Here is a 12,953-nt window from a genome sequence, read left to right as displayed (position 1 = left end):
GTGACCACCTTACCTAGGATCCTAACATATTTTAAATATATGCTAGTTTATTCACAGTGATCCCTTTACCCGGGATCCTAAAATACACTAAATGTATGTGAGTCCAATCGTGGCGATCCCCTTTCCCGGGATCCTAACATACACTAAATGTATGCTAGTTTACACCTCAAATCGTACTTCTCATATTTCTTTTGTTAGTGATAATTTTATCATTTGACAATTCACACAATAACTTTTCACCTTAAATACACATACATTCAGTAATTCACATTTTATATTGGTAATATAAATAAATCATGGAATTAACTAGGAAGTATATGTGTGATTCACCTACTTGCAATAGAAGCTCTACTTATGCTCCCTTGCTGTTGCTGTTGCACCACACCTGTGGTCCCTTTTGAAATTCACAGGTTTATCTCATAAATTTTCCCTACTCAAGGATATGTTTTATTATAACCATATCAACAACCAATAAGTCTTTCTTTTAGTCATTTCTTAATATTTTATGTTTTTCTCATTTCACCCATTAATATTTTCATTCTTTGTCCAACCACAGTTATTATTCCTTTATATATATATATATATATATATATATATATATATATATATGAATTGTTTCTACTTAAATCTTGAACTATTACTGTCTAAACATTGAACTATTACTGTCTCGTTTTTTAACTATTATTGTCCAGATATTGAACTCATTTTTGAATTGTTAGTGTCTCATTTTTGAACTGTTACTATCTCATTTTTGAACTATTATTGTCTCGTTTTTGAACTGTTATTATCTAGACATTGAATTGTTACTGTCTCATTTTTGAACTGTTACTGTCCGACCTCTCCTCAAATTTTTAACTATATATAGAGTTATAGAACTCCAATTCAAGTAAGATTAGTCTTGTTGGAAAGTTAAGATATGAGGCTACAAGTTCTCTAAAGGAAGGAGAACCCAGTTCTGCCTCAAAGACAATCAAAATTTCTCATCAACGAACCAGACCTACTACCCTATAGGGTCTGTCATGACCCAGTCTCAATTGGTGACCCATGGTTGAAGTTCTATAACTCCAAATTAAGTAAGACCAATTTCATTAGTTAGCCAACATCCAAAACTACAATTTCTATAAGGAACCTGATCCTAATTCATACTCCTACCCGAAATCTCTCTAAAAGTCAAGAGATGAAACTATCCAGATTCATCAATCTTTCCATTTACATGCAACACATGAAGTTCTTTAATTTAGCAACCCATACTTTTTTCTCAATTCAAGTCTAAGAACTCAAATATATAAATTAACATCCAGGCATCAATTCATAATTGACTTGAAATGACTCATAAGAGCAAGTTTAGAATACCTTACCCGGTATGAATCAAGGTTTCGATCCCTCTTTTTCTTTCTAATGATAGCCGACCCTCCCCTCTTCTCTTCTTGTTCAATTTTTGTTGTTAATCATTTTCCCACCAGTGTTTATTCTACCTATAACCCTTAATCTTGGATGGGTTTTTAAAATTTTGGTGTTTCTCTCTTGATTTGTAAAAATGAATATAAAAACTCCATTTTTTCTTTCTTTACGTTATTTGCATATCTATTTTTGGTGAGAAGAGGAGTACTTATGCTATATAATTATTCTTATTTGCATTTAGGCCTTATTTTCTTTAAGTGCATTCGTTTTGCCCCCACTTCTTTTTTGTTTAGTTTATTTTCTTTAATTTAATCTAGCCTTGATTTTTTTTCCTCGGGATTTACAAGTTGTGTTAGGTTTTTAGACAAGGGGGAATATAGTGAAATAGGTTCTGCAAAAAAGGGGAAGAAAAACCCTCTTCCCCTATCTTTGTCTTTGTGTGTTCCCAGGAAGAAGATGACAAATAGTGCCATCAAAACGACATTGTTTACACTTTTTTTCAATTTTTTTTTATATATAAACAATGCATGAAATGATGTCATTTTGAACAAAATACGCCATTTTATTTAAATGAAAATGGCACCAAAAAGGTGTCAAATTCCAAATTAGTCTTTAATTTTTTATTTGTTCAATCAAGTCCTCAATTGCAATTTTGATTTTAAGAATCAATTTAATTGCATCCCTACCAAGTTCAAATGTCAGCCTTGAAGTTAGCCGTCTTTTTTACTTTGGTCATTAGTTTTGAATTTATGTATTTTGACCCTCAATTGATCAATGAACTTCTAGCATTTTCAATTTAGTCCCTAATTCAGTCTATTTCAATCCCTCTATTTACGTGTATTTTCCAGTTTGATCATTGGTTTTAGATTTCTTCAATTAAATCCCTAATTGACTATCAAACTTTAATATTTATGCAATTAAACCCCTAATTTGACCAAATCAACTCTTAAAAATTATAATTTGATCCCTGAACTTTAATTTCTTCAAATTAAAGCCTAAAATGACACAAAAATCATTTTTTCTTGCAATCATACCCTTTATAAATTGAATTAAACCTTCAATAAAATTTAATTAAGTCCATAAATATCTAATTTTGGACTTTTTCTTCCTCAAATTGAATATTCTTTGTCAACAGGGCTCTCATTAGTAAAAAAATATATCGTCAAATTTGAATCTTTGTATTTCTGAACCTTCTCAACCAATTTTTTATCATTTTCTGGGCACCCTAACATCCTCTTTTCACTGTTGTTATTTTTTTGGTTTTCTTCTGGATATATATTTTTTTACTTTTTGTATTTTCTCTTTTTTTTTGTGAGGATCCAAAAATAGGTAACAACAATTGAAATGAAAAAAATAAATTAGAGAACAACTAAGAATTTTTTAATTAAAGGGTGAAATTGCAAAGAAAAATAAATTTAACAAAAAGACTAAAGAAAATTAAAAGAATAAGGACCACATTGGAAAAATTTACATATCATAAATTGAGATTGAATGATGAATTTGAAAAGAAATCAAGATTTTACAAAATATCCAATAACAAATATTAGAAATTAAAAGAATACAAATCAAATTTAAAATCTTCATAAATAGAATGATAACTTTGGAATTTTGTATGACCAACATGAATTTTAAGGGGATAAAAGAGAAAAAAAAGACGAAAACATTGCCGATAACAAACCGCCCTACTAATGCCATCACGCACCACCCCAACAGGAAGATAACACCACAATGATTCCAATTACACAACGATAGAGCATTTTTGGTTGTCAAGAGGCATTACACAAGCAACTCGAGAAGCGTAGATGTTTCATACACGTTGGTGTGTGCGTTCCACATGCCAACCACTTTTAGCTTTTTAATTATATTATGTATTTATTAAAATACTTAATGTCCCTTCATCCAACCTTATAACAACAACAAAACCATAATGTAAATACAAAAAACCATTGGATGCTAATTTTAAATTTTGTGTTTTCAAGACTAATTTAGTCATTTCATTGTGTTTTTAAAATGTAAAAAGAATTATTTTTCATTGATTAATCTGATGATGACTAATAGGCCTTATGAAAAGACCTCACTACCCCTAATAACCAATTCAATGATTTTTAATGGGAATGCAAAAACTGTCATTGCACTGTTCCGGTGAATAGTGCCTCTAAGTCTATATAAATAGTGTTTTCCAAGATCTATTAGGTTTTTTAATTAATGGGTTATGTGTGTATGCGTGTGTGTACATACACATACAATGTCGCGCATGTGTAGGGGTGTAATTAGGAATTTCAAGTTTTCATCATAAGTTAAAGTTGGAAAAGATTAAAGAAAGAATACGATATTTATAGGGCGCAAATGCTTAGCTATTACAAGAAACTAAATCATTTACCCCATAATTTTCTTGGATATAATAAAGAGAGTAACTAGATAGGTAAAACACGCTTCGTTAAGGCTGAGTTGGGTTTTTTTATAGTGAAAAAATGTGATGTTTCAAGCAATACTAATGTGTTTCAAAGAAGGATAAAAAAACTACAACCTGAGTCATAAACCTTATTGGATACAATAAGTTGGTTTTGTTTAATTATATGATAGAAAAAAAAAACAACAATAAATTGACTGAATATTAAAAGAAAAGGTGATAACAATGACTAGAAGAAAAAGAACGTCAAACAAAAGAAAACAAAAATATTACAAAGATGAATCCCAAGAGAACCCAATGTCAAATGATGAAGTTGAAGGAAAAAAAACAAAAATAATTGCCCTAAATCAGCCCAAGCTAGCATGACAAACTCATAACCCAGATTGTAAGGTTGAGCCAGCCTCATGAAAAACATATTAAAAAATATATAACAGTGGTCAATTCCCAATAATTCATATGTATAAGGATGAAGTAAAAAAATATCATTCAATATAAAAAAAAGCTTAAAAAAATAAAACAATTGTAAACTCGGGCAAGGTTGCTAAACTTTGCGAGTTGGATAATGAGAATGAGATAATCTAAAGTTCAAAATATTTTCACAAGTGGAGATGCAAATTCTAGATATTATTTGATCTCTGGTAATGTTTGCTTAATATATTTTTCTAATAATTGTTTGAGTTACATTTCTTTCTTAATAAATTGTAAGAGGTGACCTTTAGAAATCAATCTATCTCCTTTTTTCTAGGGCATGCCATTACTTAGTGTCATGACCATGATTGTGGTGAAAAAAAAAAGAAAATTTTTGGAGTTTCTTATGTTCATGTAACTCTTCATTGGATGTGGGTATTGCATAAAGTCTTTATCTTTGATAACAACTAATACCTCAGCATGCGTAGTAGTCAGAGGTATTGCTAAAAGCTTAGAGAAAGTTAGGCGGTGCAAATGGATCCCCTAGTGTTCCTTTCGGATGCCTTGGGGCTATTAGGAGATTAATGATATCTAAGAGATTCTATTTTTTTTTTATTACTAGAAATGAAAGTGTTCTTGTTTGGTCATGCTCATGTTTTCTACTTGAATGTGATTTTTTATCACTTGTTTTACATTGGGAGAGTATTGTCAATGAGATGATACAAATTGTTTTAATAAAGAGTAGTTATAGACTTCGATCATAAGGGCTTTAATGATGTTGAGTTTGAGTAGATTCTCCAAGTTTATGCCAAATGAAATAAATTTTAAAATATATGAACCAATAAATTAAGAAAGAATTTCTAATTGTAATCAAATGCTAAAATAAAAGGCTAATATTTTTTATAAAAGCAAAAGACATATAAGTTTGCAAATATTATCCCAACATCTTCTTCTAATTTATATATTTTTATTTTTTTATTCTAAAAGTTATTTTTTATAAAGACACCATGCAAATATAGTATATTTATATTACATAGAAAAAAACTACAAATAAATTAGAATAATCTCTTTAAAATATTATATATATAAAATTAAAAATAACTACTATTAAAAAAATAAACGAGACAATTTAAAAAAAATAAATCAAAGAGAGGACATTAATTTAAATTTAAATAAAAAACTAATACAAATTTAAAAACATATAAAAAAGAAGAGCAGGTCCATTTTAAAAAGGCCATGTGATTGCGCCTACAATTAATTTTTTTCATGTAACATGTCATTCACCACTTTCTTTTTTAAGAAATAAAGGTGCGCGCAAGCTGATCCGGACACCCACGTTAAACTAAAAAAATAAAAATAAAATAAAGGCAAAGTATGCATCATTTACATGCCCAATTTTTATCACCAGAGAGGAGACTAATGATTTTTTACTAATGAATTCATTTAATCTAAAAACACTTCATAAACATTCTTATGATATTAATAAAACAATATATAAACTCAAAATATCTCTAAATTTATTAATAGCACAAAGTCAAGTCATGAAAAAAAATATTTTCGCACTTACGAATCAACTTAATGAAACTCTCTTAATTGAATGAGACATGTTAACATCAAAAATGATTTTTTTCACCGCTAAAATATGGCTAGCTAATCATTTTTGCTCTCCTTACCATAATACATCAACTTCCTATCTCCCTTAGCAAAACATAGGAGCAAAAAAATGATGAAAATTAAGTCTTGTATTGAAATGATAAATTGAGAAACTATAAGGACTGAAAATGATATTTGCCAAAGCCCAAGGCAAAAAATAGTGCATTGGACAAGCAATGCATTTTTTGGACAAATAATGTGTGTGTGTGTGTATTAAAAAAAAATTAGGTTTTTTCTCATTTTTTTGCTGATTCTTCATCGTGGTCATTTTTGTTTTTTTTGTTTTTACTTTGTAGGTCCTAAACTTGATACAAAATCAATGATAATAAATTTTTTTATACCGTGATATCTATTTAAAAAATAAACCATAACAATTTCTCATACTTGAACAAAAAATGAGCTATCAAAGTAGAAAGTAAAATAAAATAAAATTGAGGCATTGAAATAAATAATGTAAAACACAAAGAAAAAAAAAATTGGTGTGTCCACAATTAAAATGACAGAGGCTTAGTTTTTTTTTTAATAATAATTTAACTTGGTTTAATTTAATAATTTTAATTTAATTTATAAAAAAGTAACAGTACTATATTGTATCATTAAGTATATTTATTATGACATGTTTGTTTATGTGTTTTAAAAGTATTTTTTTAAAAAATTTAATTTAATTTAATTTTTTATTTACTTCAAATTAATATGTTTTTAGTGTTTTCAAATAATTTTGATGTGTTTATATTAAAAATAATTTTTTAAAAATATAAAATATTATTAACATATATTGTAACACGAAAAGTTATTTAAAAAATAATGGAATGATGCTATATATTTATTTATATAAAAGTGTTTTTAAATTAATAATATATTAAAATAATATGTTATTATATTTATTTAATTTTTAAACATGAAATATAACGAAACCTTAAAAAAACATTTGAGACAAAAAAATATTTTAGAACGAACTTCTACCATAATTTAGTTGTTAAAATAACCTAGCACCACCACTTGAAAGGAAAGGAAAGAAAGAAACTAGTAGACCGTAAAACCCTAGTAGCTTCGCAACCCAAACCCCCTCTCCATCGTCGCAAATAATCAGCACATCTTGGAAAAACATCCTGAAAAAAGGAAATGGTTCGCAGCATAAAAAATCCAAAGAAGGCAAAGAGAAAGAGCAAGGTTTCCATCATTTTTTTTTAACAGTCAATTCATTCATTCTTTGAACTGGGATTCCTTTTATTTTTCTCATGCTCAACAAAATTCTCTTGTCTTTTCCTGTTTTGCTAATAAATTTTACTTAAATTACTCACAGAAAGGAGATGGGTCATCTTCATCTTCATCAATACCATCCATGCCAACGAAGGTTTGGCAACCCGGAGTTGACAACCTTGAAGAAGGTGAAGAACTTGAGTGTGACCCCACCGCTTACAATTCTCTTCACGCCTTTCACATTGGCTGGCCCTGCTTAAGGTTAATCCAAATCTTTCTTTAGTTGTTGAAAGTAGGCTTGATTGTAACGAGTTGTATATGTAATTAAAGTTTGAAAAGAAAATACTTGAACTTGAAGAGTAGGTAGTTCTGGGCTAATAAGAAAAGATAGAAATTTTTTAGAGTGAATTAATTTAAGATTTTTTTATGTTTATTCATATGAGTTAAGTGATTGATTTGCTTTTGCAGTTTTGATGTTGTACGCGATTCACTTGGTTTGCTTCGGACTGATTTTCCACACACTGTGTACTTTGTTGCTGGGACTCAGGTGATAAATACATTTTTTTTACTGTTATGCATAATCATTGTATGAAAAATGATTTATTTTTAACCAGAAGGATTTGTTTCTGTTTATGTTTGAACTGAAGGTTGTGTTACTTAGTAAAATAAGAGAGAAAGTTATATAAGGGGGCAAACTTTAGGTATTATAGTAATTGAATGAAAAGGAGAAAACTTTAAAAGATTTATTTGGCGAATGTTGTTTCTGATAGGCATGAATTGGGAAAATTATTGTGTTTTTCTGACCTTTTATTTTATGCTTTAATTGTATTTATGTATTTAGTGTTAATATCATTGATGCAGGCAGAGAATCCTGATTGGAACTCAATTGGAATATTTAAAGTATCTAATGTTTCTGGAAAGAGACGTGAATTGGTGCCCACTAAAGCTACAGCCGGTGACTCTGACATGGATGCAGACAATAGTGATAGTGATAGTGACAGTGATGAAGATAGTGAAGATGAAGAAGAGGGGGGATCTGCAGCACCAGTTTTGCAGGTAACATCTTGCACCTCTGTGTTTGTTAATTGTCTCGTCAAATCATGGTCTCTCTCTGTTTTTTTTTTCCCTTTTCAGGATGCATTTTCATTTTTGGATTTTTCTTTCACAGTTGCGCAAGGTTGCTCATAGTGGATGTGTTAATCGTATTCGTGCCATGATACAAAATCCCCATATATGTGCTTCTTGGTCGGATGCTGGTTATGTACAGGTTAGACTTCTATGCTTACCATCTAAAGAAGTTCTTCAAGATTCTCAATCTTTCTTGTTTCTGTATTCCCATCTCAAAGGCTTGTTTGACTATCAATTCTGAACTGAACATGTCATAGAATGGTGATAGTGGAGTTGTGAACATATCAGATTAGTGAGAAAATCTAGATTCTGGGCTTCTGGCTCCTCTCTCATATGTTCTAAATCACAACCTTCTATGCAGATATGGAACTTCAGCTCTCATCTGAATGCTTTGGCAGAGTCAGAAACAGAGGTTGCCCGGGGAGGTTCTTCAGTTTTTAATCAAGCTCCATTATTTAACTTCAAAGGGCATAAAGATGAAGGCTATGCTATAGATTGGAGTCCTCGTGTCACTGGAAGGCTGGTAACTGGTACTGTGTACCATTACTTTCTTTTATTCAGTAGCCTCCCACTCAAGGATCTTTAATGCTCTGCTGCATATTATGTAAAGTGTTCTAATGCTCTCAAAATCTTTTGAATATCTGAAGGTGATTGCAAGAGCTGTATTCACTTATGGGAGCCTACATCTGGTGCAACATGGAATGTTGATGCTACTCCATTTACTGGACATACTGCGAGCGTAGAAGATATACAAGTACATGATTTACTTCTAAATCCAATAAAACTTACACCTCTGAACTTTTCAATCTTGTAAACATTCTGGTTCCAACTTCAATTTATGCAGTGGAGTCCTACAGAAGATCATGTGTTTGCCTCTTGTTCTGTGGATGGGCATATTGCAATATGGGATGCACGTCTGGGGAAGTCACCAGCTATTTCTTTCAAGGCACATAATGCAGATGTGAACGTGCTCTCATGGAACAGGTGTTTGAATCATCAAGATACCCCACTCATTGTCCATAGCAGCACCCTTCTGATTTCCTTTTATATTACTGATCTACCATGTGCATTAATTGTGATAGGCTGGCTAGTGTCATGTTGGCATCTGGAAGTGATGATGGAACATTTTCTATTCGTGATCTTAGATTGTTATCACCAAAATCGGTATGTTGTGTGTAATGTATGCTGTTACATCATTTTGTTTAAAGAATTTGAGTTCTCATAGCACATTTTCGAACCATGAAATAATATTTGTTCTGCTTAGGTGCTCTCAATTTCCATTAGTATTTCAAGTGTTCCAGATCTGATATCTTTGGTCAATCTCCATTATTAGGAACTTTCCTAGTATTAGTGTTTTGCTTTCATGTATTCCATTTGCTATCAGTTCTAATGGCTTTAGGGTTCTGTACTTTCATATGCCATTTTCTTTTTAGATTTCTCTAGTTGTACTCTTATCAGCATATGTTTTATGGTGGCAGGAAGAGGATAAATCTTTAGTAGCACATTTTGATTACCATAAACACCCTATCACATCCATTGAGTGGAGTCCACATGAAGCCTCCACATTGGCAGTGTCATCATCTGACAATCAATTAACGTAAGTAATAATACTCCACGCACAGAGCAACAGATGGAAAGCGAGTAAATAGGATGACCAATCCTAACATCTATGTTTTTTGGCTCTTTTATCCAGAAACTGATTCTTTTATTTCCTTTAAATTACTAGAATATGGGATCTTTCTCTGGAAAAGGATGAGGAAGAGGAAGCAGAGTTCAAAGCTAAAACAAAAGAGCAAGTAAATGCCCCAGCAGATTTGCCCCCTCAACTTTTGTTTGTTCATCAGGTATGTTTTGTGAAACTCCCCTCATGCCAGGATATTAATCCAAAATGCTGCCAGTTCAGACCCTTGACTTGTTTTTATACCATGAGCAGGGACAAAAAGACTTGAAAGAACTTCATTGGCACGCTCAGATTCCGGGGATGATCGTGTCTACTGCCTCAGATGGCTTTAACATCTTGATGCCTTCAAACATACAGAGTACTCTCCCCTCTGAAGGTGCTTGAAAGTAAATTTTGTCAAAGAAATGTGAGTTGGACGAACAGCTTGTGTTTGAATGGCATGGATGTCACAGAGAGTGGTTTGTCTCCGATTTCTTCCCCTCTCAATGCGCTTTCCTTCCACCTTTTAAGGACATTTTTTAGTTGCTAAACGTTAATGGTTTCTTCAAAATGCAAGTGGCTTCAATTGTGTTTTATTTAATTTCTTATAAAGTTGTGGTTGAGTTTCACTTTACTAGCGTGGGAAAGAAAACTGCGTCTTCAAGTAATTCCCACGAACGGTATTTGTTTCCCAAAACCAAATTAAAGAAAGGAGTCATCATATATTTTTCAGTATGTTAAGTTCATTTTTAATGAAGCAAGCAGTAATAAACTAATTTCTCAACAATTCTTGATTTAATTGGAATTACCTTGCTATTTAAGATTGGAAAGAACATTGTCAGGCAGCCAAGGAGGCATCTTCCGATCAGCACTAAATGAGTATTTCATGGCTAGATCGGAAGATCCCAAATGGGCGAAGCACACCGGTTGTCTTTGTACATTCAACTGTTTTTATTTCTGTACGCATCACGGAGCTTTCACTCTCGACACCTCTATAATCGAAGTCCTAATAACCATTCCACCTTGATGTCTGCGTCTTCTCTTTTCCGGTGGATTGCAGATGAACCCATGTTGGAAGCTGGACTATAATCCATTAATTCCGAAACTTAGATTGAACTGCTGCACCATTAGCTTCATTGTCCTGTGTTTGGGCTAGTCTTTGAAGTGTGCTTCTCATGTCTTATAATAGTTAAGTGGGTAGCTCTAGCTTTCAATTGCAAGGAGGTATTTTTTTTTTCAAGTTCAAATATTTTAAAAGAAGAATTTTAGACCGTCATTTTCTGTGGAAGCTCAAGGAATTCATAAGTTAGATGCAAGATGCCAATGTTAATTCTTAGCCAAAGTATAGTGTTATTTTCTATATAATATGCTTTTTTGTATCTCTCTTTATCATTTTTTCTTATCATAAAGATGTTTTCAATGCATTTGGTTGAATAGTTTGTTTGAGAATATGATAGTGATTATTTTTTAAAGTATTTTTCATTTCAAAACATATCAAAATAATATATATTTTTTATTTTTAAAAATTATTTTTGACATTAACATATCAAAATGATTTGAAAATATAAAAAGAAATATTAATTTAAATTTAAAGTAAAAAAAATAATTTTTTAAAATAATTTTAAAAATATGTGAAATATAAGTAACCAACGTGGTTTCAATTTTCACCTAAAGAGCTATGGGCCGATACCTATTGTTAATGGTTTCAATATAAAACCCTTAACGGTCGATGTTCTTAAGCCCTTCAATCGAACCCCCATAAGTTGCCAGGCAAGCTGGTGCTACGGGCGTTCCATAAAGAGTGGGATGATAACATGCTCTCTTCATGTCGGAATTTTTTTGTTTTTATATTTTATTTATTATTTATCAAATTCATAAGCTATTCATCAGGTTTTGGAGTATCTACTTGGATACTCATTATCTATCATTATCTATTATTCAATAAAAAAATAAAATAGTTAATATATATGAAGTATGTATATATATTAAATGATAAAATGATAGTATTATACATATATGTGTTTTATTTCAATATTAAGATATGTATATATTGTATTGTATTAAAAAAAAAAAATCTAAATGTTCTACAAATATATCTATATAATATAAATATTTTGAATTAGATTTGAGCGGGTTTTAACTCAAGTTTAAAAATATTTATATTTTATTTGTTATCTATTAAAATTTAATATAATCATCTAAAAAATACCTATTCATTCATGTTGGGTTCATGTCGGGTCTTTGGTATGCACATGGTTGGAATGAAATTGTCATCCATGTAAAATAGCAAAGCTTTCCATGCTCTATTCGGTAGCCCTCTTCCAAATTTCTAAATTCATGTTCTCCGCAGTATGAATTTAAGACATTCAAATAAGAAAATTTAAATGTGTTCAGTGATATAAAATAATTATTTTTTTCCTTTTCTAGTTTTTTAATAATAAGGAAATTTAAATTCAAAGATATTTTTTTCTTTGAAAAATTTTTAATTTTTTTTTTTCAGTTTTTTAGATGGAAAGATGTTTATAATTGAAAAAAAAAAAGGTTTGACTTTTCTTTTTATAACTTGAGTGTTTTAGAAATTGGATTGGTACTTAAAATCTTAAGTCTTAACCACGAAACATTTATTGGAAAAGGCCATTTTAGCACTGATTAATTAATATTGTCATACGTACTGGATATAGGTTTCTCTCATCCTTCCAAGTTGTCTTTGCTACCCTTTCCCTCATCCATTTCTAATATTTGTAATTGTTTTTTTTTTAAATAGTTAAAAAATAAATTTCATTTTGAGATTTCACATAATAACTTAAATTTTTGGATTGAATTGATTATTTAACGTGATATCAAAGTCTTAATAACCAAACGATCATGAGTTCGAATCTCATCATTTTTATTTATTTAATAAAAATTAAACACAATGTATTATTGTGAACCTGTGCAAGTTTCAAGTTCAAAGGGTTTTAACTTGAGATAGTATATTAAATAATAATACAAATAATATCTTGAAATTTCACCTAACAATTTAAACTATTGAATTGAATTAGTTTTTTGAGAAGAAGGACCACAATTATTTATTAAGAATAGTTCTAATTACAT

At 30.4% G+C, this 12,953-nt stretch overlaps 1 protein-coding gene across 1 annotated transcript; it reads left to right on the top strand.

Annotated features, from left to right (window-relative positions):
* The first annotated feature begins 6,851 nt into the window (after positions 1–6,851).
* LOC118043584 (protein HEAT STRESS TOLERANT DWD 1) lies at positions 6,852–10,595 on the top strand. The gene is made up of 12 exons (XM_035051601.2): positions 6,852–7,042; positions 7,176–7,333; positions 7,541–7,619; positions 7,934–8,128; positions 8,241–8,339; positions 8,562–8,730; positions 8,848–8,954; positions 9,045–9,184; positions 9,283–9,364; positions 9,679–9,797; positions 9,927–10,044; positions 10,134–10,595. Exons 1-12 carry the CDS (start codon positions 6,995–6,997, stop codon positions 10,263–10,265), a joined length of 1,446 nt encoding a protein of 481 aa, XP_034907492.1. The 5' UTR covers positions 6,852–6,994; the 3' UTR covers positions 10,266–10,595.
* The last annotated feature ends 2,358 nt before the right edge of the window (positions 10,596–12,953 follow it).

This window comes from Populus alba, chromosome 7 (genome assembly GCF_005239225.2).
Source record: "Populus alba chromosome 7, ASM523922v2, whole genome shotgun sequence".
In the NCBI taxonomy this organism is placed as follows: Eukaryota; Viridiplantae; Streptophyta; class Magnoliopsida; order Malpighiales; family Salicaceae; genus Populus; species Populus alba.
This window is presented reverse-complemented; position numbering and strand designations above follow the sequence as displayed.

What these genes read in the sequence shown, in the direction of transcription:
- LOC118043584 (XM_035051601.2), top strand. Translation starts at nt 6,995, where the DNA reads ATGGTTCGCAGCATAAAAAATCCAAAGAAGGCAAAGAGAAAGAGCAAG. An exon ending in CGGATGCTGGTTATGTACAG is followed by an intron (nt 8,340 to 8,561) that starts GTTAGACTTCTA and finishes CCTTCTATGCAG; the next exon opens with ATATGGAACTTCAGCTCTCA. An exon ending in AACTTTTGTTTGTTCATCAG is followed by an intron (nt 10,045 to 10,133) that starts GTATGTTTTGTG and finishes TACCATGAGCAG; the next exon opens with GGACAAAAAGACTTGAAAGA.